This window comes from Actinia tenebrosa, unplaced genomic scaffold (genome assembly GCF_029948245.1).
Source record: "Actinia tenebrosa isolate PJP-AT-01 unplaced genomic scaffold, QUT_ActTen_1.0 PGA_scaffold1__47_contigs__length_23844297, whole genome shotgun sequence".
Classification (NCBI taxonomy): domain Eukaryota; kingdom Metazoa; phylum Cnidaria; class Anthozoa; order Actiniaria; family Actiniidae; genus Actinia; species Actinia tenebrosa.
Window position 1 is genome coordinate 7,139,748 of NW_028292578.1, and position 25,193 is coordinate 7,164,940.

The window sequence follows — 25,193 nt, forward strand, 5'->3', positions numbered from 1 at the left end:
CCTTTTTGGAGATTGGAACAGAAAAAGACTTGGCGCTAGACGTGAGTTTTTTTCTTTGTTAAACAGATACATCGATGTAGCCGGTCGGTGGGCTTCGAGTTAGTCCGGTCGGTTGGTCGGTCGAGTTCCCTGTTAGTTGGTAGGTGGATCGATCGATCGTCGTCACAAGTTTCGCTGCAGGCGAAGGCTGGATCCCTGAGGAGATTTTTGGACCTCGATTTGTGAGAGCGACTGATTGAAGGAACTCAATAGATCGTAATGGCGCTATAATTCCCGCTATACAAGCATGGATACCAAATCCCCCCCAAATATCCTTTTTTAACAAAAGTTGAGCAACTCCAAAGCAAAATCTCAATCCCTCCTACTTTATCGCATTCTATATTATGTATTTTTATTTATTAGTATATGCTTTCTATTTCCCTATTACCATTAGGTTACCGTCCTTAATACCAGACATTCAGAATACTTTCTGACGAATTAGTTTGTTGATTAAGTGGCACGAAGCAAATAGTGTTAATGTTATAAAACACAATCATAAACTATTACACGGAACTGTTGTCTTCGTGATCCTCAACGTGAATTCAGAAACGTTCTAATATTAGCCGTTTCGATGCGGTTGATGAAAAAAACTGTCTTGTCGAGTAGTAGTTATTGCAGTGTGAAACGGTGGACTGTTTCCAGGGCAATGATGGCATCTATTCGCCCTTTCGTCCCACAAATTTTTCACTTTGGATGTGCCTAGCTTGTTGAAAGGCTTTGCTTAATGGACGCGCGCGCGATAAGAATCTTTTTTTCCAATTCTGCATCAAGTAGATGTTATCATATGCCCTTCTTACTTCTTTCCTTAAACCGGCGGGGGGGTGGGTATAGGCGAGAGTCGATTATGACATCCTTAGAAAATAAGATAAAGAGGATTGGTCTGAAAAAAACTGAATAGATTGGACGCCCTTTGGGTGGTTGAACAGGGTATCAATAATACCCTGGTGTCCCCTGTAATAAAGAAGGTCATTAGTCTTCCCACTCGACTCGTGACTGACCCCCCCCCCCTCCTGTTTTATAGCGGTTATGAAAGGATAGTCATCATCTCTTTGAAAGATTAATTCCGTCATGATAATGAAAACACCCGGCGAGAATTGTAGTGCAATTAAGAGGTGAAGAAAAGTTCTTTTTGATTACTAAGATATTAAAATAGGACTCAACTTCCACGCCCCAGCAAATTATGCTACAAACAGGGGGAAAATACAGTTGATGAGCCACTCTAAATACACTAAAGAAACAAAAACATATCCGGCATAGCTTATATATCCATATAAATGTGACACAATACAATTAATAAGTAGTGTTAATGGAGTCTAAATAGGTCATTAGATTCAGTAGTGTTACTATCGATTTTTTTTCACAGTCGTTCGACATTTTGTGTTTTCATTTTAAGTAATAAAGCAGGTGATTTCATGGTTTAAAATATTTGCTTTCAGACTTCGTGCAGAATCACATTTTCTGAACCGGCTGGCTTACCGCTCAGTAGGGGCGAACACCTCCCAAAACCATATTTTTGTTTCTGTTTTGTGTGTGTGTGTCGAGAGTTTTTTTTTTTGTTGTTGTTGTTGTTGTTGTTGTTGTTGTTGTTGTTGTTGTTGTTGTTGTTTTGTTTTGGGTGAAAATTCAATATTCTATTTCTCGTTACATGTCGTGTCGTGATAGCAGAAGAATTATATGGTGATGGGGTTCCTGTGGATTTTTCGAGGAAATATCACTCATTTTCTTTTTCAAAAAAACTTGTTTCCTTTTTTTTTTATCAGAGGCTTTCATGAATACAACACAATTTAAAATACTGAAAAAATAAACAGGCCAAACTTTAAGGATTTTAAAAGAGTGATGTTTGTAAGTTTTTAAGAGTTGTATAAGAAAACGATTTAGCTCGGTGGTCTGGCTTGGCGGTTGCTACACTACGTAATGAACCAACGAAACGCGACAACTGAACTAATATTTGCTTTAAGATGTAAAGTTGAAACCAAGACTATATGAGTACAGGAACAAATTATTCAATTTTATCGGGAATGAAAATAGGTGAATTAGTGAGGTTGCTATAATTAGAAACATTGCTGCTTGCTCACTGTTTTTGACAAATAGATTTTCCTATCATTACATGAAAAACTCTGTCCACTTTTATCAGTGGCTGAACTTTTCCTGCCTCATTGTCATTGTGTGAATTTTCTGAAAAAATTGATGAACACCGTGCTTTTCTTCAGTGCCGTAATGAGTAAACCTCTCACAAAACACAGCCTGTTTTACGACTTATTTAATTAATTTATGAATTGCAAGATATGAAATATCTCCGGCGTTCTTAGATATAAAATGTTATTAGTAGACACTATTAATTATTGTATTTTGAATTTTGTTCCAATTTAATGTCCTCAGTGATTTATAACATATAATTTGAAAAGGACTATAAGTAAGTGCACTGTTCTTTTTATTAATATTTATTCATTCTATCGTAGTGTAAATTTGATGCTATAAGAATATCTCCTTGAAAGGCTATATTCCTCACTACAATGAATCACCAATTCTCGCAGCTGCCTTCCATGTAGTTGCCAAGGAAACCATCTAACAGACTTGATTTCAAAACAATCAGCAGAACATTTAGCTATTCAGTCCTCTTTTTCTTTCTTCTTGTGAAAATAAAACACGTTTCCTACCATAAAATTTATATATTTTTTCTCCTCGGCATCTATTCAATTATTCTTTTTTCCTAAACTCTGAATTTTTCAATTTTTAAAATGAGTGAAAATCTTCGGAATATCAGTTACTCATGGCAGACTGAAGAAAACGGCAAAATTCTCTTTTCGTTGTTGTTGGCTTTCGTTTTAGTTTGTTAAGTACAGGTTTTATCTACAAAGAAACACCCACCCACACAATCATTATTTTATATTATTACAAAAAACTTTATACTTTCGTGCCGTTTTTTTCATATAGTTAGCTTTTTGAGTAATTTGTCTTGGAAATAACAGTTAGTACCATCTCTCCGTCACTGAAGAGAAACTGGTAATGCGTTTCTATTTCTAAGCAGTTTTTGTATGAGGTCTATGTCGGAAAAGAAGGATTAAACTTGACGGTCTGACGGCGTGAACGGTGGCAACCGGAACATGAGCGACCAAAACGCGGCTTATTTAGGATGAATGTAGAGAAAACATCGTAACTACGAGGCTATTAAACGTGAATCACTCAATCGTGCTTTAGAAGATAGCAAAACCAGTTTAGGTTTATTGGTCGTGAAAGATCGGTTGCCTTTTTCACAGTTTAATCCTGGATGACTGACAGCTAGTCAGAGAAGAGTATTGATCGGAGCTATCATCAATTCTTTCTCAAGGTTATCGTTTTACAGTACAATCTCATGCTTCCATAATATAGTATAAATATGTATGTGAACATGATACTTTGATATTGTTAGTTATCCCAGCCTAAGTGAGATAGATCATCAGTCGGATATTGGTTCAGTCCAGTGATGAGGTTCCTCGTAATCAGAGGTCAGCCACCGGTAAGGTTTTTCAATATCTGGTGTCCAAAATCCGGCGGCTTTAGTAGACCAACAAAGATCAAAACTTCAAAATTTTCTAAGCCGTTTTTACGACTGACAGACTGATAGCCCGTGTCGTTGAACAAACAAAGTTCAAACCCAAGACATCTCGCACCTGTCGGAGCTAAAATAGTAGAATGGACAACTGCTTTTTAGATTAAATACATTTCTTCCATGTTGCGCCTGAGAAAGATCTCTTTGAGCTGTTCTGTGACATTTATCAAGCCGCTTTCATTCTCAGGACAGACCCCTCCTCTTCGATCTTTTCTATTGCTTTTGATATATAATAAGTACGTAGCACTTGGTTTACGATTCACAGTCTCTTTTGCTTCCTCGGTTTTCGAGGTTTTAGCATAAGGTTCAGTTTCCTTGTGGGTTCGGCTTCGAGACTCGGTCTTAGCGCCACATTGATCCTGTTCGATACCATTTTGTGCTTGTTGCTTCTCTAAAAGTCTCACTCGTCTCCGCTCTGATAACAGCTCACTGGCTGTGCTATGATATTTCTTATCGGTCGTTCTCGATTCCCTCTTAACTGGATTTATCTTAGTAGCAGATAACAAACATGAATTTTCATTATCTTTAGTCCGTGTATCTTTACTTATTGGCGGTAATACCGAATAGGATTTTGGAAACTCATGTCCCAAGTTGAACTCGACTGTTGCGGTGTGTTGTCTTGACGATGCAAGTGTGGTCGTCTTCTTCGCAAAAGGATCGACTCTCTTTCGTAAGGTTGCATGATGTAAAGAATGAAAGTCACGGCTTGGAATCGACTCCTTGATTCGAACATGTGGTTGAATAGAACCATGGGTCGATAGTGAAGGCTTGTTATTGCTCTTCCAAGCCCGATCTCCGTATAATGTGGTCGGTAGCGCGCCTTGAATCGGCGGTAATTTAAAGTTTCTTCTTGAATTCAAGGAGTTTGTCGAAGATTTATCCATTCCCTTGAGGAGCCATGAATCGAAGCGGCGACTCCCGGCAGGAACTAGACTTCAAACTGATAACATTGGCCTATTACATTACGTTGCTACCGCATTCTTTCCGATGGTTATTCTGCAGTCTGACGAATGAACTCAATAGACGGCACGGAATCATGAAAAGATGGGCTCAATACCGCACATCCCCCTCTGACAGTTGTTTTGTGTCACATCTAATAGCCCACAGACAACGATCCTTTCAAGCTAACCTCCTCTGTTGCCTTATATATACAGTCAATGTCATTAACGTTGTCCACCGAAAAAAGACACATTAACACATTTACACATTTACACATTTACACATTTAGACTAAAGTGAGCCTGAACTTTAAATGTGAAATTCAACTCGTGAATCAAAAATCCAGAATGCCCTGACCATTTAGTGAGGATTTAAGATGGAGAATTGTACTTCAGTGTTTGTTTTATGCCAGAACATTTGAGGAAACACGTGATATTTCTTTTAGTCTAAATGTGTAAATGTCTAAATGTCTTTTTTGGGTGGACAACGTTAATGACATTGACTGTATCAAGACATTTGAATTTTACGGCATAAACAACAAAATTTTATAGCTCTTAATTGATTTGCCTGAACGTTATATATTCAAGAATATATATTTCATGCAGTACCCGGATTTGATTTTATTGATGTAATTACTACGTATGTATATTGAACAGAGATGAAATTGTCGTCTAGAAACGATGGGGAAAAATCCATTAACCTTGAGTAAACAAAGGGTCACAAAAGCGAAATGTTGTTTGCTTGTTGAGCCAATTGTTGACCATTTGATTAAATGAATGGGTATTCATATTGATTATGCTACTTCCAACTCACTTTTTCCACCTCAATTAATTCGGTTCAATTCGAGAATAACCGATTGTTTCGTTTTCAATCTTCGCTTGGCGCGCGGTATACGTTTACTTCATTATATCTGCTAAAATATTTTAACTTTTAGGAGTTGAAAAAAACATTTCGTTAGGTCTTTTGTCAATCTTCCGAACGAGGTTTTCAATTTTTTAGCGTATTCAGTTAAACACCCTGCGACAAAAGCTCTCGATCTGTCTGGTTCAGATAAAATTGGGGCGGTGACAAAAATGCAATTTAGATTCTTATCTTCTTAGATAAGCCTCTTATATCTGGCCCAACTGCTTCCTCTTTATTATCAATTTGATAATGTTAAATTTGTCATTAGGAGTCGCGATACACGACAAAACAAATCGGTGTATATATCGGCTGACTAAATGGAGCCCTCGGGGTTGGCCAAAAGAGAAGCTAAAGAGCAGCTGAATGAAATTCATCGGTAGAAGGTCGGCTGGCTTCTTTCGTTTTATCTAGAGTAAGCTGTTCGTCCTCTTGTCTAGATCCACCGCTTCTTACTTACTCTAGAAACTGCTAGTGTCGCTTAAGACAGGGATACAATTTGATTCACCGTACACACTTAATGTTTCCATTCATTTATCTATCCATTCCTATTCATTCAGTGTGGCTTAATCCGCTACCACCAAAGAAAACCTCTACAATATGCTACGCTTGAGATATTAAAATTCTAGCATGATACCGAGGTTCTCCTGTATGAAATGTTCAACTATCATTTCTACCAATATTTTCTTATTATTCCGCCATCTGTCCGTCCGTCCAAATAAATGGAACACTGAAGGTGGAAAATTAAGGGAAGCGGGGGGTGCGCACCATTGGTTTCCTCGAAGTTAAATTATAAAAAAAATAACCAACATATAGTTGCTTTTACTTTTTTTTTTGCAACTCAAAAGAATCCCTGCATGTTTAGAATTTATCATCACATTTAACAATTTACCGTATTAAGGTTTTTTTTATGGAAGCAATCTGTGACAAACATCACGATTACCTTACAAGTGCTCTCTAAGACTGATGTTTTTCATATGTTATCCAATTCGTTTAAACATGAATGGAGCCATTGTTTCCCAACCCATGTGGACGATACATGGTGCAACTGCGCTCAAATGTTGAATGTAAGTGTAGAAAAACGAATGAAAACTAGTAAAAATTGCTACAAATCACTTAAAAGGTCATTCCGAGATTAGCATTGCAGTGAATTGTGGGTCTGTTTTATAGGACATAATTATTTCCAAGATGGCGTCTATTTCGTCCCATAAAACAGTCCAACAATGTACTACTAAGCACCCGGTCTATTGTACTGATAATGATTCGTGTATTACATTTCACTGTGATATTATCAGCCTTATTCAGGGGAGCCAAGTGCACCGATAAGCCCTTGAGCTGTGCTGAACAGATTAACAGGTGAGCTGCCATCCGTGATGAGTGTAGACTTGAGGCCAAGGGACTGCAGAAGTTTAGCCTGAAAATGCGGAATTTTGGTAGTTAGTTTATAATCTTGAACCAGTTTCTATGATTACACGATCAAAACGTCTGATTGGCGGAAGGTGATGCCCAGCAGGGGAAGGTTGAATGTTTTTAACCTCTCGATTCCTTTAAGCGACTTTCAGGTGCGACTACCTAGGAGGGTTATCGGGAGTTTACCGTTTCCCAGTAAGACAGGGTAGGTACCTGCTCCCACCTCTAAGCCTGGTGCCAGATACTCGTCACTCGCCGTACTTAAATATCGTACATTCAACGCTCTTATTAATAAAATAAATTGCATCAACCTGATAACAAACCAAGAGAGACAACTCCTGGAAAATTAAACAGACCAATCACAAACCTGCATCTCTGGGCCAGCTGTAGCAATAGCCTGAATGGTTTCTGCTCCGATGGCCGAAACCATGTTTTTAAACTTCTCAGCCTCAATGGTGCCCATTGCTTCTGCTTTTGAGATCTCCAGCTTATTTTGCTCGCTTAGATAGCCAAGTTCTGCATCTCGTTTCTTTGTTAAACGTTCAAGTTCTGATTCCTAAGAAAGGAAAAAAGGTAGGAAATCATGCAACCAGCTGAAAATGTTTGAAAGTGGATTTTATGTGAGAATGGAAACGTCACAGCGCGTAAACCAATTACAGCGCGTAAGTTAAGTAGACGTAACATCCAATCAAAATGCTTGGACGTCACGGCACGGCTCGTACATATTATATTATTTTTTTACAGTCATGCAAAGTTTGCTCTGAAACACATTCTGCACTGAAAAAAAGAAACTTACTTAAGTTGAACGAGCGTAAAGAGAGTTGCGCCAAGGTGGTTGCATAAAAAAAACCAGAAAACGCTGTGAAATCAAGTAAAAGCTTGGTAGTTTTATGGCGCAAGAAGTAGAGTTAGAACTCTTTTTAGAACTGACAAAATAAATAAAGTTGAGCAACAAGATGATTGGTCTGCAAATTACAACACACTAATGTTACGCGATCGTGATGTTTTGTTTGATTTTTTCTGCACCTGAAAAATTTGATCACCGCACAAACACGGATGCTACGAATTTGCTCTGAATAAAGGTGGAGGTTTAATCAGTGCGCAATGGCGAGTGCTTGTGTTAGAAACTGAAATTCAACTGGAGCAGCTTCGCAAGTTAATTATGCATATGACTAATGTGCAACTGTTTAAACTAAGCTAAACTTTGATATTTGTAACGCGCATTGCATATGCTCACATGCGCCCTTTCTATAGATCGAATCAAAATTTAGAAGTAAATTTTTGCGGAGGGAGGAAAACCGGAGAACCCGGAGAAAAACACTCAAAGCACAGGAGAGAAACGACAAACAACTCTACTCACATACTACACAGGAGAGAACCAACAAACAACTCTACTCACATATGACACAGGAGAGAAAAGACAAACAACTCTACTCACATACTACACAGGAGAGAAACGACAAACAACTCTATTCACATACTACACAGGAGAGAAACGACAAACAACTCTACTCACATATGACACAGGAGAGAAACGACAAACAACTCTACTCACGTGACGAGTCCGAGGATCGAACCTGGCTCGCATTGGTGAGAGGCGAGTGCTCTGACCGCTACGCCACCCATGCTTACCATACTGTTTGATACTTACTGCTTCTATCTTTGTGGCTTCTGCCTTCAGTTTGGCCTGCTGCACAGCCGCCTCCCCCTGGATTCTCGCTGCTTCTGCACGGGATTGCGCTTCTGCTTTAGCCTGACCAGTAGACTCTACTGCGGCACTTTGCGCTTGAAGCTCCAAAAGTTCTTTCCTGGATCGTTCGGCTTCCGCTTCATCGGTAATTTTCTGTCTTTCCAGCCGACCCTTTGCTTCCTGTTCAAGGCGCTCAGCTTCGTGTCTGCGCGATAAAAAAGAAAAATTAACAATGTTAGATAGATTGGCATAGAGAGGGTTAGCCTATTACTTTCTGCGGTGATTCATAGCCAGCCATAGCGTCATGAACGTAATTTACGTCATTGTGAGCGCACCTCAGAAGACACCGCACGCTGCTTGGCTTTACAATATGCGGGCACTATGAATTGAAGAGGAATACTTCTGAGAGGGATGATAGAGAGGCCTGCATGATTGAGAATCAAATATTGGAGATTTAGACTCATACTTGCTGGACCTTCAAGATCAAAATGATAACTTGTAGTTTTAGTATCTGTTGGTTGGCTTTTGCACCCCATTTATTTGTGACTTTTGAAAGATGATGTTACCTAAGTTATCTGCCCGACGTTACGAAAGGCGTGATATGAAGGAGCTAGCTCACCTTGCAGCAGCCTCCTGTGAATTGGTAGTGATTTCGATAGCAAGTTGTACAGATTTCTGCAAGGCGTCCCTGGTTCTCTGGTCTACTGGTTCGACAGACTGGATGTCTATACTGGTGATGTACAATTTGTTGGCAGGAAATGAAAACCGATTTCGGATCTTGAGATTTTCATCCAATCCAAACACAGATGTTCTAATGATCTTAGCTGAGTTCTAAGATAGAGAAAAAAGAATTTTAAAAAATTATCGTAAGATTACCCACACCTCTCGCGATCTACCCTAATTTATTTTGTAAAAATAAAAGTGGTCAGAATTTAGATAACCAGATGTTTTACCTTGTGGAAATCGTCGAACTGTACGCCAGCCACGGCACCACGAATCCTGGATGCAATCGCTTTACAAGAATCTCCAACAAAATCAGGCACCGAGAACAGTTTTGCAGCTTCTTTGTCACTTTTGTCTGAAGCATCAAAGTGCCTTCGAAGAGAAAGATACAGAGAAGTAAATCCTAAAATATATCTACATTGAAACATGCTAACTTGGCTTCGTTGTTCTCCACAAATGCAACAATTCTTTACAATTTTTACTTTTCTATAAATGTCGGTCCAGAAAATCCATAATGGCTATTCTTTTCCCATTCCTATTCCCATTCCCTTTCCCAGTAACCCTTTTCGCATTCACTACTGCATCCAATTTTTCCAACACACGTACAGCTGACCCTTTGAATTTTTTAAATGATCGCAAAGTATATATTTATATAGAGTTCGCTGGCCGAAAAAGAGTTCACATGTATTGATGTAACTTACCAGTTGTACGAGAGCTGAAGCGAAAGCCTAGCATGGTCAGCGGTCTCCACTACAATAATATCTGTACAGAAATCCGGACCCAAAAGAAGACACAAGGCCTTGATGACGTTGGGTTTCTTGGGTTTTCCACCAGAAAGACTAAGTTGAGTGAACTGTTCATCAGGCCCAAGCATGACTAACTCGGGACCAAAGATTACTCTACAGATTGAATGAATGGAAAAAAAGACTATAAGAAACCTAAAAGAAGCCTTTTTCTTTCAATGATCCTATAGATCCCATAAATCCTTTGTTTCTTCCCGTTCAACCTAAACCTGAAGCGCTTGAATGCGAGGCCAGCGGGGCTAAAATCTATTGTTTGAGCCAACATGGTTGCCGTGTGAGAAAGGTACAGTATACGACAAATAAAGGCTCAAAGACACACACCTACAATCAATCAAATTTGTTACGCTCCCTCAGTTGGTGTTCATCTTTCAGTTTTGTACGAAAAAGAAAAAATTATATCGACAGGTGGGACAGCCATGGAAGCAGAGGAGTAAAAGGCGACACAAATCTCAATTTAGAAATGGAAGTAGAATATGTATGTTGCAATCTATACAACTTCTCACGTTTGGAGTCTGAAAATAGCAAGACGTGAATACTCCATCTCTCCATCTTACACGAGTTCAGTTGTGACCACGAATAATAGCGTTCCAAGTCGAGGTTGGAGTTACCGCGCATGATAAACTATAGTTTTGCCGATGCGCGGAAAGTCAGTCCAACCTCAACTTGGAAATTTCATTCTTGGTCACTGAACGGAACTGTAAAAAGGATAGATATTGTGCTACTTTATTGCCCTGCTAAATTAGGACCATTTTGTACCTATCAGCTTACCTGGCTTTCTTTTCTTTATAGTCGTATATCTGTACAGCAGCATTGTGTGGTACTCTGAAAGTGATGACCCTTGTCTTATTGCGTCCCTTCGAGCGCCCTGAAAGTTTGCGACAGCTATCTTTTAATTTATCGATCTACTTAATACACCAGAAAAATGCATGCCAGAACAATAAATAGACTCTTAGTTTCAACTGTGCATGCTGAGACTGGGGGATGGGGGAGGGGCTATTTACCCTGCAAACTTAAGCTAAAATTCACGGAATCTGCAATATTCCCACAACGATTCTTTAATGTCAGTTTTTCCTACATTACCTCCATCGGCTGAAGAACCGCGAGTACCCCTATCAGCCAAAGGATCCTTCCCACCAACCACTAGTTCCTCGACGACGGGAGGGAGCTCCTTCTGCCAGAGTTCTTCGTCATGAGTCAGCATGTACGTTTGGCCACAAACAGCGCGTACTTTTCCTGTCTTTATATCACGCACGTAGATACCTGTGTCACACACAGTTCATTTTTTCTTGTCAAAATTACAAGCAACTCGTGTGCCTTTGCTGAACTATCCCTCATCTTATTTAGATTATCTCGGAAATGCAAAACTAAGATAAAATGAACTCATTTTCTTTTGTATAGTAAAACTAAAAAGGTTTTCCTTTCTGGTGAACCCGCCAACTCAAAATGCTATATCTACCCCTGCATCCCCTGTTCAAGGTTCCACTTCATTAGCAATACCTTCGTTGTTGTCCAGAGGGATGGCCTTCCGTCTATCTATCACTTCCACCTGAACTGGAGGGATGTACTCACTGGGCCCACGAATCATCCACCGGTCTCCTGGTCTTCGCATGATTTTCTTTACAATATATTTAGAAAGGTCATCCTCCGAGTCATCTGCCGATTGCAAAACCTCTGGTGTGTTAACCTCGTCTTCATCAGTATCAGTAAAGGCTTCATTACACTTGAGGATGAGTCCTTCATCTTCACCCAAGATGTAAACATCCTGCGTACCACGTTCAAGACTTTCACCGGGCATGAGGAAAAACGACTTTTCACCCTGGAGGAATGAAACAAACGTACATTACATCTTTTTTATGGTTAAGGATTATTTTGACTCCCGGGTTTTAAGAATACTTTAAAATAATTATAAAAATGGTTTAAAAAATATATAGCTCCATGCAACGGATGCCTATGCGTCCTGACTTCCGGATGGTCTGAACGGACGCGTCTGTTTTCGCGCCAAAAGCGACTGCAAAGCGAAGGACTGTCAAGTAAAGGAGGTGAAGATGGTTTACAAAATGGAGGGTTTAGTTCACCAAACGATCTATTACAATAACCTAATGCTGGTCAGGACATGCTTAATACAAGTTAAGTAATATTATGCAGGACTCATACTAATGATATTTAAAAGCGATAAAACCGTTGTATAAAATAAAAAGCAAAAAATAATTGACTGTTCTACCTTGACAAGCTTCTTTTGTCCTAGCTGAGGTTTGCCATCTTTACCTATCGGGTTCAGGATGACACAGTATTGGCGATTGTTGAGGGTTGTGATATCTACAAGACCTTTTACCTAAAGATAAAGAACAAGATTGAAGACTTTCAGGGTATACGAGAATTGGGAGTTTAATTTGTTATAAATGCTATATTAGGTGCATGTCTAGTTCAGGTACATGGTTTTAAAAAAATAGTGTTTTTACCATAGGGGGGTTTATTTCGTGTAAAATAGGAACAGGAAGTTTTGGAATAAAAACTAAAATTTAAATGAAAAGATGCAGTTACAAATACAATTGGATTAATAGTGTATAATACACTAGTCAATATTGAAACCCCCTACTCCACAACCCCCCTGGGGGCTGGCGAGAACAAGCATTTAACAGTGTGAATGCACGGGAAAATGGGGAATTTAGTGAATACTTCAAGAGCTTAACAATTTTAATGGCTATTCTTTCTCCGGGGACCAGGCGAAAATGCTAAACCTAACACTACCTTAATGTTGAATTCCCCGCCCTTTCCTGGGGGTAGTAGGGGTGGGGGGTTCAATTGAATAGTGTATAAAGGAAACCTCTTCATAAACATCAGGTATGTGGGCCTCTGCTTCATTCTTAGTGATTAGCCATTCTTCACCATTTTTCCTGGTTATGCCATACACATCCTTGAATGTACCAGTGGCTACCAAGTGGAGTGCTAACTGTTTAACAAAAGAAGCATAAGAATTTACTATATAATTCCACACCAATGGCTGTACTCCATGGACATAAATCATGCATATTTAAGAGGACTTCTTAGCTTGCATGTAATCTTTTCCTGTTTCAGACCAGTTGTGTCATTCTCTTGAGAATAAGATTTATTCATATCCACAAGTTATATTAATAAGTTGTATCCATATTCTTTTGTCAGGACTAAAGATAACGTCGGGTCAGTCACTGGCCATAAACACTGTCCAAATTAGTTTTAGCTTGATCATAACATTTGCTGGTCAAAATGAATGGCAAGGCAAAGATTTGACTGGACAAGCTTTAATTCTGGCCGGACATTGTTCAATGACTGGCCATTAATTTTAGCCTTGTGTGTCTCCATGTGCATCCATTAAACAAAGAAATTATACTCTAGGGAATGACGCAACTGGACTGAAAAATGTAAGTCACTACAACCATGGTAAACACTCCTGGCCAGATATCAAAGAATAATAAAATAAACTGTGTAAGTATAGTAATAGATGTAGTATACCTTGTCGGTAAGGACAAAAGCATCATCAACAGTAACCACTTCTTCATAAGCTCCAGGCAGATATGCACCTACTTTTCGTACCAGCCAGATCTCACCTGTGACTCGCAGGTGTCCTTCTCGGTCCTACATTACCATGGAGTAAAAGAAGATAAAATGATTTTGAACATAATTTGAGGATTAGACTTCAGCCTTCAAGCGGGATATATTTTCATGGAGGATTAAGACAGTCATGACCCCCTTTTTTGTAACAGATTATTCTCTAATGAACATTAATCATTATGTGAAGTATGAAATTACAGTTATAGCTTTAATATCATTCACTTAAATAGATCTATGCACTGTTTTTCTGTCTTTGCTGAGCCAATTTATATCAAAATATATTTTTTCATACTATGGTTATAGTAAGTTAAACCAATAAATATATAAGCCTTATAATTTTTCTTAAAAAGTTTAAAGTTAAAGAAAGTTTTATAATTATGATTGTATACCCTTGTTTCCTTTCTTGCTCGTAACTTTATGGCCTGGTTCGCTTGAATTACAGTGGCACGGACAGTCTCAATAATTTCTACTTCCTTACGGGGAATCAAAGTACCTAAATCAAGCAAAAGAAGTTTTGAAATATTAGAAGTTCAATTATGTAATATGTAATGTAAAAAATTAAAGCTAAGATATGGTGAAATCATGGTTAAAAACAGAATTAATTTTGAAAAGCATCTTGAAAGAACTATAGTTCTACATAGTTGTTGGATATAGTACTTTTCTTATTGCTTTACCAAATCCATATTTTTATTTTTTTCAAAAATTTTGTTGTAGTTTAATGAATGAATTATGGAGACATATTATACCAGGTCCTTCAAACAGCCATTCATCTCCAGCAACTCTTTTTTCCCCTGATTCATCTTCAAAGTCCAGAACAGCCCTGAGACGCAGAGCAGAATTGGCCATAACAATTCTTAACGGAGAGCAACCAAGTTTGAGCACCTCACCAGGAAACAGTGGAAATGGGTCTTGGGCTAAGCGGATTTCCTGATGGAGAATTTTAAAACATGTTGAAATAATGACTGTATATAATACTGAGTGCATGCAGTTTTAAAACAGCATTGTGATAAATATCACCCTAACGTGAACGTATGTCTATCCTACGCATACAAAACCTACAGTTACATAAACAAGTGGTTTCAAGGCCCCCCAGCAGCTATCAATAAAGTTATATTAAAGTTATACTTACTAATATTAAGTATGTGGACTTACATAACAAAAATTTGAGTATGATCATTGATTACCTGATCAGCATGTCGTAACCTTATTTGCCCATAATCATCCACTATCACCTTTCCTTCTTTAGGATCCCTCAGTACTGGGTTCTCAATAATGCAGTAATGACGAGGAGGAATGGTTATCATTTTCTCTGGTCCAACAATGACCTACATGGGGAGGTTAACAACAAAAATACATACTGCTAAGTGAGTGCAGAAATTTCTTATTATTAATTTCAAAAATGTGAAAAAAGGGGATCTTCAAACTTTTGTTGAAGTTTAGCACTAGTTTCTGGTTTCAAATGTGTCGGCATGGGTATATAGTTTAGTTCTCCAAGGAATAGCATTAGTGAAGTCAATGGGACAGTTTCCATCGTATTGACCCACTCCAAACACTTATATGAATGCCTTGGGCATTTGATATTTTTCTCTTATTCTCTCTATATGAAAAAAAAGAATGTTTATATAGTTCAGTTCAGTGGTGTTCAATTAACCAGTTTGAATACCACTAGTGAAAATCCTGGACTTGTATTGCACTTTAGAATAAATACCAATATGACAAATATATTATATGATACAAAGAATAGGTGATTTTACAATGTCTATATACCTTCTCATTATCCTGCCGGATGAAAGTCTTTGGGCCCACCTCCACCTTGGTGACATTGGTGTTCTGATCCAGAACATGGATGTAATAGTATGGAGGGATGCGGTAAATGCTTTCTCCTTCTTTTGATTTGGTTGACATGTTGACAGCCTTGCTACTGATACAAAAAATATATTCACCTCATGTAGTAACGGATTAACTAAATGGTAATTTTTGTGCAATTACAATTATTACATATAATCTATATTAATATATAAATTACTATTGTGTATTTATTATTTTTATTTAGTTTTCATTTTCATTTTCATTTAAGGTTGTTGTTGTACAACAGGGAACTGCTACTACTTTAATTTGCTTAAGTAAAGCACATTTTTTTTACTGGGGATGGGAACAGTGGGATTTGGATGGGGGGAGGGGAGGGAGGTATTATTAAGCAAATCAGGTTCAAGAGGGGGACCATGTGCATACTAAAAATCACATAACACTTTTGATAAACAGAATATAAAACAAGGAAGAAAGGCTTTATGTGCCTCCTGCCATCATGAGTTGTGATAATTATGAATTTTATGCAACAGTGTAGAGGGGGGTCAGACCTCTGGTATGTGTTACCAAGTGCACCCCACCCCTCCCTGATAAAAAATGAATGGTCCCTTAGAAACCAATGTCAAATGAAGGTTTCCTTCACATGTCACAAAATGTGGCAATATTGATTAAGGCAATAATCAATTAACCCATCCCCCCATATATTGCCTTGTATTTTGACATACAACCCTATCTTTTACAATTCTAATTAACCAATACATCCAAATACATATTTGAAATGAAAAATTACCATAACACTGTGTTTCCGCATCAAAACACTAAGCTTATTTCACCGAAGCTCTTTAAATAACCGCTAGGCCATTTAGCTCAACTTAGAGCGTTATAACTCATATAATTTCAGGTGCTAGATGAGGATTTAAGGTTCTGGTTTACTCAGCTTTTTCAGTAGAAACATAAAAAGAAATCGACCTAGCAAAACCTGAGATAGGTGGGTGAATGTGCTAAAATGATCTGTATAAGTTGTATGGAGATTTGAAAACTTTTAGCTCCAACCCAAGTCCAAGTACAGATCTCCCCACCCACCTCTGTTAACATCCACTGCACGCTAAAAATTTAGTCTTCGCCCATCGAATATAACACCAGAGTTCTTCAAAAAACTGGAGAAATCGACAAAATTCGAAGAGCGAACAAGCCAAGTGAATATTTTATGTTGCTTGAATGGAGTGATATTTAGTTATAAGTTTCGAATAAACTTTGAAATAAGAGAATCAAAACACGGCGATAAAGCAGCTTGCAATATCTATTAGACATTTAAATGGGTTTACTCGAATGTAGTAATGTTTCAATATCATCTAAATTGTAAAATCTTACCTCTGCTAACCTTGAGAATACTTCGGAATGAAGTCGAAAATATGGAACGCCAAGTGTTTCAAAAATACTTATGCGCCACCTATAAAACTTCTGTTGACATATCTAAGACTTCCTACAACATATATACAAGACATAGGTCTTAAAACAAAAGTTTCGACTAAATATAATACTTGTTTATAAATATATAAGACATCTATCTTAAAATGAAAGTTTCGAGGTCTCAAGATAAAAGTTTCTATCAAATTAATACTTGTCCTGATAAATATACAAGACGTCTGTCATAAAATAAAAGTTCCGATTCAAATAGATACTTCTTGTCAATAGCTTTTCTCGGTATGTATATATATAGTCTTTACATGGATATGTAAAATAAATGAGTTCATAAATGTACAAAAATATAATAGCAAAATAAACGGATATCTAACACTTACAAAAATATAAAACTTCTTTCCAGAAATACAACTTGTTGCGCAATTTGCTTTAGGAACCAGGCTCTTGCGGCCAAGTCCTTGTTGAGTCTGGGTTCTAATCCATAATGGCGACCACGGAGGACAGTACAGATATCATTCGCAGAGAGTTCCAACGATTTCTACTTGATCTTCCCTAACAACTGTAGCGTGGTGGTTGTGTCCTCGATGGCAGAGATGTCTTCTGATCTATTGGCCAATAAGATGCGTTCTAGTATCTACCAATGACATTGCATGGTGATCGTGTCTTCGTATCGTCATCTCCCCTGGGGACCCGGGCTGGCAAGACTACGGACACGTTAACCACGCTACACTTACCAGAGAAAGTAGGCGGCTCGCTAGTCACAACTCTTGAAAATAATGTAAACCTCGAAGCACTCTCAAGAATAATTACCAGGTAATGTATTGTGTCTTTATCTGTGATTATTATAGACATAATCTTGAGCGTAACCTAAGTTAATGTTCCTTTTCGTTACGCCTTTCACTCTGATCAAGATGGAGGTGTGAAATCCTCGCTAGGTTAAGCTAGCCTGTTCGATATATTCGCTTTAGATTATGGAAAAAAACAACTAAAACTCCAAGTGGTTTACTTAGTTGAAGCATTATCTGAAATTCAGATTGTATTTAGATTTCATATTTAATATGGTAGGCCTCCTAAACAAGGGGAAGGATCGTCCCGGGTTGCGATTGTCTTGCTATTGTGTTTATGCTTTATAATCTCGATCTTTTGTCTACAGCATCATTTTTTTTTTACAATTGAAGCTTATCAGAAACGATTTTCTAGTTTTTATATTTACAATCGAAAGTGGGTCTAATTCATATTGGAATCGAAGTGCTGAGTACTCAACGTGGACCAATACAATAGTTTGATAGCTTTCATTCAACATTTTATGAATTTTGTGTCAATACTATATGATAAGAACTCCCATGACTGATGTAGACATTATAAACTTAAATCTGCTATTCATACTATTTTTACGTTATCATTCCGGCATATATTGCCTTTGGAGGGAATTTATGGATGAAGTCCTGGTATAACACTGAGCCCATGAGCCAGAATCACATGCAAATGAACTACCTGTGTAAAACCAAACCTTTCTGGTTAGGAGGGTAACACAGGTAAAGCACGAATTGGAGTTTAGAAGTTGATTTTTATGGAGGGACAAAAACTGGAGGACCCAGAGATAAGCCCTCAAAGCACAGGAGAGTTCTTACAAATATCTTTGCTCTCTACAAAACCAAGCAAGGCAAGGCTCAAACTCAGGTTGCGTTGGTGAAAGGCAAGGCTCAAACTCAGGTTGCGTTGGTAAAAGGCAAGGAATTAAATACTGGCTGCTATAACACCCCTACTTCCCGCATATTTGATCTCACTAGCAGCTATATGTGGAATGAGAATAAATCAAGGCACAGCTTAAGTATGAGCTTACCAACATGCTTATACCACTTTTGCCTTGTATAAATTTATTAACCTATTACCATGGAAGGGCAGTTCAGCATTCCTTCATGTGTTTGTATCATGGCTGGAAGATTTCATTTATTATTTGAAATTTAAATTTGAGTTTGTTTTGAAACTACTAAAATGAAGGTCATAATCTTTAAATCTTAGCATTGGCTAGGAATTGGTCATTCAAATATTTGTGAATGGGGTTTTTGAAATAATAGCTGAAAACACTTCTTTGCACATCGATGTTTAAAATTCGCTGTCTGCATAGATATGAAAACCACAGCAATAGGCAACTAGAAATGAAGTAAGTTTACAATTATAACTTTTTCTCCATATCTAGAGGCTGAGAGCAGGATAACATGGCAGGACAACAAATTAATGAAACTACAAACAGTAGTGGTAAGTAGGAACTTTTTTCATTTAAGGGATTTCACATTTTTTTAAGGCTGCTGCCAAAGAAAATTTACTTGTTCACCTAGCTTCAAAAAATGAATAGACATTTTTGAGAGCTTAAGTGTGCTAAGGTCTGGCTTAGTCCCATATTTCCTGAAGCACATGTATTTCTGTTTGTCACAAAACGTATCAGATTTTACTGAAAATTTACTCATTGGGTAGTTCCAGAAAATATCCATACCTATACCATGGGCGACACCGATTTTCTTACCCCCTAGCTTTTGGAAATTCCAAAACGGCTAAAGGCCCCTGGCCAAGGAACTCCTTATTTGTTTTTCCCCCCCTGTTCCCATTGGAATTCCATGTCACTATATATACCCTTAGAATTATTAAATAGCTTACTATGAAAGAGATTGTTGCCAATTCTTTGCAAGAAGAACTGAGATGAATCAGGGAATGGAAGTCGAAAAGCGAAGTGCATATATTACAAAACTTTGTTTAGAGGTCTTAAAACTTCAAAATCATAAAAACAACAACAAATACTCTTGTTCTTTTCATAACTTATCATCAATATTTAAAGTGCACCTAAACCCTGATACGATACTTTCAGTATTGATTGTACATGGTCATGGTGTTGTCACCTTAGACAGAAAGCGGGCAAAAGCTTTCATTGGGAACAAGTTATCCCATGCCAGAAAGCCAAGTGCTTACAAAGGCAAAGTAAGAAAATGTTTTGTCTATTAAATACTTTAGAGTGGTTGGGGTATCATTACTATGTATACTTTGATTGGTCCAGAGTTTTATGTTGTCAGAGTACAGATGTACACATTATAATATGACAATCATGGTTATTTCAAACAATGAGCTTCCTTTCAGTTGCCATGCTGCACAGAAAAAAGTAACTAATAATTTTTTTGATTTTATTTTTATATAAAATAATTGCTTTATTTAACTTTTCTGCGCATTAAAGAAAAACGATAAAAAGTCATATACTCAAATCAAATTGTCTTTTTTCGCACCACATTTTTAAGCCATCTGTGCATCTGGACGAGTGCAGACTTAATACAAGATGTACATGCAATCTGCTTATCTTATTTTTTTTTATAGAACAATTACCACAGCAAAACTAGGGGTACGTCTAGTGGAGAAACCAAGGTGTGCAACATTGTAGTCTGTCATAGATATAACCTTTTAAAATGATATATAGATCAATATATGTTTTCTAAAAAATGACCCGTCTGTTGATCTTTTAATTATGTACAATTATTGCAAAACAGCCTGTGAATGTACATTATAACCTTAAACATTCAGTGACTATTAGGTATATTTTTCCATTGTCTATATAAAGAAAATTTCTTTTCAATTTATTTATTCAAAGCCACATTACATACGTGTATTACAAGCCCTTGTTATCGAGCATTTTCATAAATGATATCAATAAACAAATTAATATTTATTTGTTCATTTACATAACTTTATCCATGACAATTATCTAATTTCCAAAGCTATATTGGAAGGGGTAAGCACAACAGAGATTGGCTCCAAATTAAATGCACCCTAACGAAAAATTAAATTACATATAGCAAAAAAAATACGAATAATGATAAACTCTAGTGAAAAAATCAGGTGAAGATTTACCAATTATACTTAGATGTAATTTAAAGGCTAAGATTATGGCAAAAATTAGTCTGATCTATTTTTCATTAATTACATCTTAAGTAATTCTAAAGTAAGGGGCAGTTAAGATGAGGATATCAGTAGTACTAGATCTAGGATTTTGTAATCATAATATTCAACTATAAACATTACATTTTGTCTTTAAAGGTGGTGTCAGCTCAGGATACCCTGAAGAAAAGAAATCTTAACGTAAGTTTATTGGTTCAGTATCCTTGAAAATATTGTCTTCCCTATGTAATCAACAAACATATGCACAGCCCCCTGCCTTTGTTTTGTGTTAACCTACATAATTATTATTATCATTATTATTATTATCGTTATTTTAATAATATGTTTTTAAATATTATTATAATATTCATAATAATAAGTATAAAAATTAAAAAAATTATTTTTATTTTTATTATTTTTATTATTATTATAATTGTATCATCACTTTATAATCCCATAGCAACTATTGTATTATTTTCAATTTTCAAATTTCTTTCCTGTCCAAATTAAAGATTAATCTGGATGGCTTCCATTCGCATTTTTTGTATCTGCCAATCAAATCTCAGGGGAAACAATAGAAATTGACTTTGAGCCAATCAACGCGACATCTGCTTACGACCGGCCGGCCTTTGTTTACTTTTTTTCGATTTTTTTTCCAAATGGTGGAAGTTGTTAAATTGGGATCTTCTTTTTGAAGACCTTTTTAGCGTTAAAAAACGATGATATAATTAATCTGCAATAGTATTACATGTCTGTCCGATTTGGAAATAATTGAATTAAAAAAATCCTTGAACTGCCAAATATTGGACTCGGCCTATCGGCCTCTTCCAATCTTGTCAGTCCTCTGAATTTTTTTCATCCAATTATTTTCAAACAGGACAGCATGTATGTAATCCTATTACCTATACTTATTAGTATTATTATTGATAATATAATTAATAATTATTATTTTATAATAATAATAATAATATTAATAATAACAACATACATTTATGCTCCCAATATATCTCATATACATGTAGGGCTTAAAGCAAACAACTGATCATGAAGAAGAGGGACCAAGCAACAAAAAAGCTGCTCTTGAAATTGTAAGTACCTGTATCTTTTATAAAATTTAACAACTTTCTTTGTTGTATTACTGCTATGGGTGTCCAACTTTAGCCACCTCTACAGAGTTTTTTTACGAAATTAATACAAGCACTAAATTTTTCCTCAAAAATTCAAATAAAATGCAATCTTAAATATTATTATTTAGAACTCTTAGAAAAGCTATCATAGAATTCGAAGGCTCTATAACTAGATTTACATATTGTAGTAATGTAATTAGGCACCATCCACTGTTTTCTCTAAAAAAAAAAACATCAAGCAGGCTTTGAACAAAAACATCTCAAATGCCCTTAGTAAATACCAAAAGATTTAAATTCAAAATAGTTTCATAAATAGACTACTTTTTAAATATAATTTAGCAGTACATGCAGTCTTAGATTTAGTACCTATTTTAGTTTTTTGTTAACTTAACTTTTATCGTATATATTTGCTGTAATTATTACTATAGGTTTTTAGATCTTCATAGATTTTATAGATTTTATATGATTTTCTTACTATTGTTGTAACCTTCAATATTTTGTTTATTGATTGAGTAAAGACCCATTGTTATTATCATCATCGTCATTATTATTATTTGAGTATTCATTACTATGCTACTATATTGAAAATCATAAATTATATTATTTGAAAAAATAAAAAGGTGGCCATATGATTGGATGCACACGTCTGTCCTTATAGCTTCAAGATTGCTTTTTACTATATATGAATATGATTATGAACAGACCATTTTATTTCTTGTAGGAAACATGTCAAGTAGAGAATAATGAGGTATCAAATTCAAATTCAAATTACAAAGAAATTGGAATATTTTAATCTGTGAATCTTTATATAAGGCGATAAACAATGATTAATTTTGTATAAAATGTTAATTAATCAGTTGCAATATTCTTTTAATTTTTTTATTTTTTATTTATTTATTTTTTTTTTACATCAACGATTTTCAATTATGTTGTGAATGTTTGATATTTTCATTTTTATTACAGCAACATGATGGGCAAAGTGACTACTTCGAAAGAAGAGAGCAAAGGATAAAGGAAAACAAGTTGGAAATGTGGAAAATTGGCCTGGTAAGATAATATTTATTTAGTCAGCATATAGTTGAGTGGTCAGAGCATTGGTTTCACAGCCCTGCAGTCCAAGGTTCGATTCCCACTCTGGCCACTAGATGACATTGTATTTGTTAATTGGGTCCCTGTTTGGACAAAATACAATTTCTTTGCCATGCTTTTTAAATAGTGAGCCAACTGGTTTGTCTCCTAGCCAGTTGGGATTTTTAACAATATTATGTTTATATTACGGTTTCTAATTTGTCTCCCCAAATTAGCTCTTCAAGAGCTAAATACATTGAGATGTAAATAAAGTGGATTTATTTATTTAAATTTTTTTTATTACTTCAACAACATTTGATTTGATCTTCTAGCTTTCTGGTGAAGCCCAAGGGTAACAACGATTAGACATGTGTATATAATATATATCTCTACATACGCATTACTTACAAAAAATGTTATCAACAATATTGTATATGGGCACCCATGCATTGCATGTAACATATTATTGTTGTTCTGATGTATTGGAGATACTTACTGTTTCCTTTTGTTTATTTCAGCTTACCAAATCAGAGGCAACAATTGTTGCTCTGTTCTTCTTGGGAATACCAAAATTGCAAGATGTGCAAATGAAGGTTTTGAAGCAAGCTTGCTTAAACAACAATGTCCCCTTCACAAAACTCTCCAAGAAGAACCATTTGTGTGAACTTCTTGGGGAGTTTTTATACGAAGAAGAAATAAGAAGAAGAAAAAATGACGATGAAGGTTTTACTTATATTTATAACCTTAAATCCATGATCACAGATATCTGAGTCTGAGTTCACAATTTTATTTTATTGCTGCTTTTTTACCAGTTTTTCCATGTGCATCCCTTGGTAGATTGTAGAATGACAGCAATTTTTGGGTCAATTGAATGCTCTGAAACATATTTTTTTTATGATTGTTGTGCGATGACAATTTTCTGAAAAAAGGTTGACATAAATAGCACATGAAATTCATATCTGCGCAAATGAAAAAATCCACAAACTAAATGCTTTCTTCTGAGGTCTGAGTCTTCTGCGAATATTAATGGAAAAGATATTTGAACATCAGCTATATGTACATGTCACTTGTACAGCTATGATCTAGACCATTTTGAACATCACCAATAATAATACTGTCGAATGGAAACATCATAAAATTATTTAAGATACTTTTTCAAATTTCTCATGTTAAAATGTTTTTTATCTCTGGACAACAATATTGTATTTATATATGTGTATGCAGTCAATGTATTTAGCAATATATTCTTGTATGCATTAATAAATGTTAATTTAATTGCAATAAAGTATATTTTTTTACTAGCAACCAAGCACTGTTCTGTTACTTGTAACTTTAGATTTCAAAGAACATCACATAAATTCACGAATAATATCACAAAAATTATATTTACAAAAAATGTCACAGTTAGAGTGCTCGCACTAAACCCGTGAAACAAGTACTTAACAATTTTTAGTACTAAATAGTGATAATCAAACAATAGGAAACAAAGGATTCTGTATGAACTGCCTGTATGAACTGCGTGCACTCTATTTACAAACAATTTATAAACAATATGAAAGAAATTTACAAACAATTTACAAACAATATGACTTAGATTTACAAACAATTTACAAACAATATGAAAGAAATTTACAAACAATATCACAGTAATTTACAAACAATATGACAGAAATTTACAAACAATGTGACAGAAATTTACAAACAATATCACAGTAATTTACAAACAATTTACAAACAATATGAAAGAAATTTACAAACAATATGAAAGAAATTTACAAACAATATGAAAGAAATTTACAAACAATATGAAAGAAATTTACAAACAATTTACAAACAATGTGAAAGAAATTTACAAACAATTTACAAACAATATGAAAGAAATTTACAAACAATTTACAAACAATATCACAGAAATTTACAAACAATTTACAAACAATATGAAAGAAATTTACAAACAATATCACAGTAATTTACAAACAATATGAAAGAAATTACAAACAATATCACAGTAATTTACAAACAATTTACAGTTAAAAAATAGTATGTAAAAGTACATTTAGTATGTAAATGATGATTTACAGTGTATTTACAGATTATTTCCATAGTATTTCCATAGTATGGAAATTAATTGATTTTTCCAGTATACGCGCCTGATGATGACTAGCATTAGAA

At 35.8% G+C, this 25,193-nt stretch overlaps 3 protein-coding genes across 19 annotated transcripts; 1 reads left to right on the plus strand and 2 right to left on the minus strand.

Annotated features, from left to right (window-relative positions):
* Positions 1-3,381: 3,381 nt before the first annotated feature.
* LOC148909785 (uncharacterized) lies at positions 3,382-4,992 on the minus strand. The gene has a single exon (XM_089032722.1). It carries the CDS (start codon positions 4,510-4,512, stop codon positions 3,727-3,729), a length of 786 nt encoding a protein of 261 aa, XP_088888848.1. The 5' UTR covers positions 4,513-4,992; the 3' UTR covers positions 3,382-3,726.
* Positions 4,993-6,279: 1,287 nt separating this feature from the next.
* On the minus strand, positions 6,280-17,469 carry LOC148909786 (major vault protein-like). 4 transcript variants are annotated; one of them, XM_089032687.1, is made up of 18 exons: positions 17,289-17,430; positions 16,858-16,969; positions 15,448-15,598; positions 14,865-15,005; positions 14,427-14,607; positions 14,070-14,173; positions 13,582-13,704; positions 12,917-13,042; positions 12,314-12,424; positions 11,590-11,908; positions 11,173-11,352; positions 10,861-10,957; positions 9,991-10,188; positions 9,520-9,661; positions 9,186-9,397; positions 8,528-8,771; positions 7,244-7,432; positions 6,280-6,880 (listed from the first exon to the last, which is right to left on the minus strand). In XM_089032687.1, exons 3-18 carry the CDS (start codon positions 15,583-15,585, stop codon positions 6,764-6,766), a joined length of 2,622 nt encoding a protein of 873 aa, XP_088888813.1. In that variant the 5' UTR covers positions 15,586-15,598; positions 16,858-16,969; positions 17,289-17,430; the 3' UTR covers positions 6,280-6,763. The 4 variants fall into 4 exon arrangements, with proteins under 4 accessions (XP_088888813.1, XP_088888814.1, XP_088888816.1 ...); XM_089032688.1 differs by having other exon boundaries at positions 15,448-15,601; XM_089032690.1 differs by lacking the exon at positions 16,858-16,969 and having other exon boundaries at positions 17,289-17,469.
* Positions 17,470-17,512: 43 nt separating this feature from the next.
* On the plus strand, positions 17,513-24,326 carry LOC148909787 (uncharacterized). 14 transcript variants are annotated; one of them, XM_089032712.1, is made up of 9 exons: positions 17,513-17,721; positions 19,109-19,167; positions 19,742-19,881; positions 20,269-20,316; positions 20,986-21,027; positions 21,849-21,914; positions 22,675-22,701; positions 22,917-23,000; positions 23,540-24,326. In XM_089032712.1, exons 2-9 carry the CDS (start codon positions 19,128-19,130, stop codon positions 23,789-23,791), a joined length of 699 nt encoding a protein of 232 aa, XP_088888838.1. In that variant the 5' UTR covers positions 17,513-17,721; positions 19,109-19,127; the 3' UTR covers positions 23,792-24,326. The 14 variants fall into 14 exon arrangements, with proteins under 14 accessions (XP_088888838.1, XP_088888841.1, XP_088888843.1 ...); XM_089032715.1 differs by having other exon boundaries at positions 19,772-19,881; XM_089032717.1 differs by having other exon boundaries at positions 19,808-19,881.
* The last annotated feature ends 867 nt before the right edge of the window (positions 24,327-25,193 follow it).

Coding starts and splice junctions, on each gene's coding strand:
- LOC148909787 (XM_089032709.1), top strand. CDS start 19,606: ATGAATCAGGGAATGGAAGTCGAAAAGCGAAGTGCATATATTACAAAA. Junction 21,028..21,848: donor TGAAGAAAAGAAATCTTAAC/GTAAGTTTATTG, acceptor ATATACATGTAG/GGCTTAAAGCAAACAACTGA. Junction 21,915..22,674: donor AAAAAGCTGCTCTTGAAATT/GTAAGTACCTGT, acceptor TATTTCTTGTAG/GAAACATGTCAAGTAGAGAA.
- LOC148909785 (XM_089032722.1), bottom strand. CDS start 4,512: ATGGATAAATCTTCGACAAACTCCTTGAATTCAAGAAGAAACTTTAAA.
- LOC148909786 (XM_089032690.1), bottom strand. CDS start 15,585: ATGTCAACCAAATCAAAAGAAGGAGAAAGCATTTACCGCATCCCTCCA. Junction 13,043..13,581: donor CTTTTGTCCTTACCGACAAG/GTATACTACATC, acceptor TTTGTTAAACAG/TTAGCACTCCACTTGGTAGC. Junction 9,662..9,990: donor CTTCAGCTCTCGTACAACTG/GTAAGTTACATC, acceptor TTCTCTTCGAAG/GCACTTTGATGCTTCAGACA.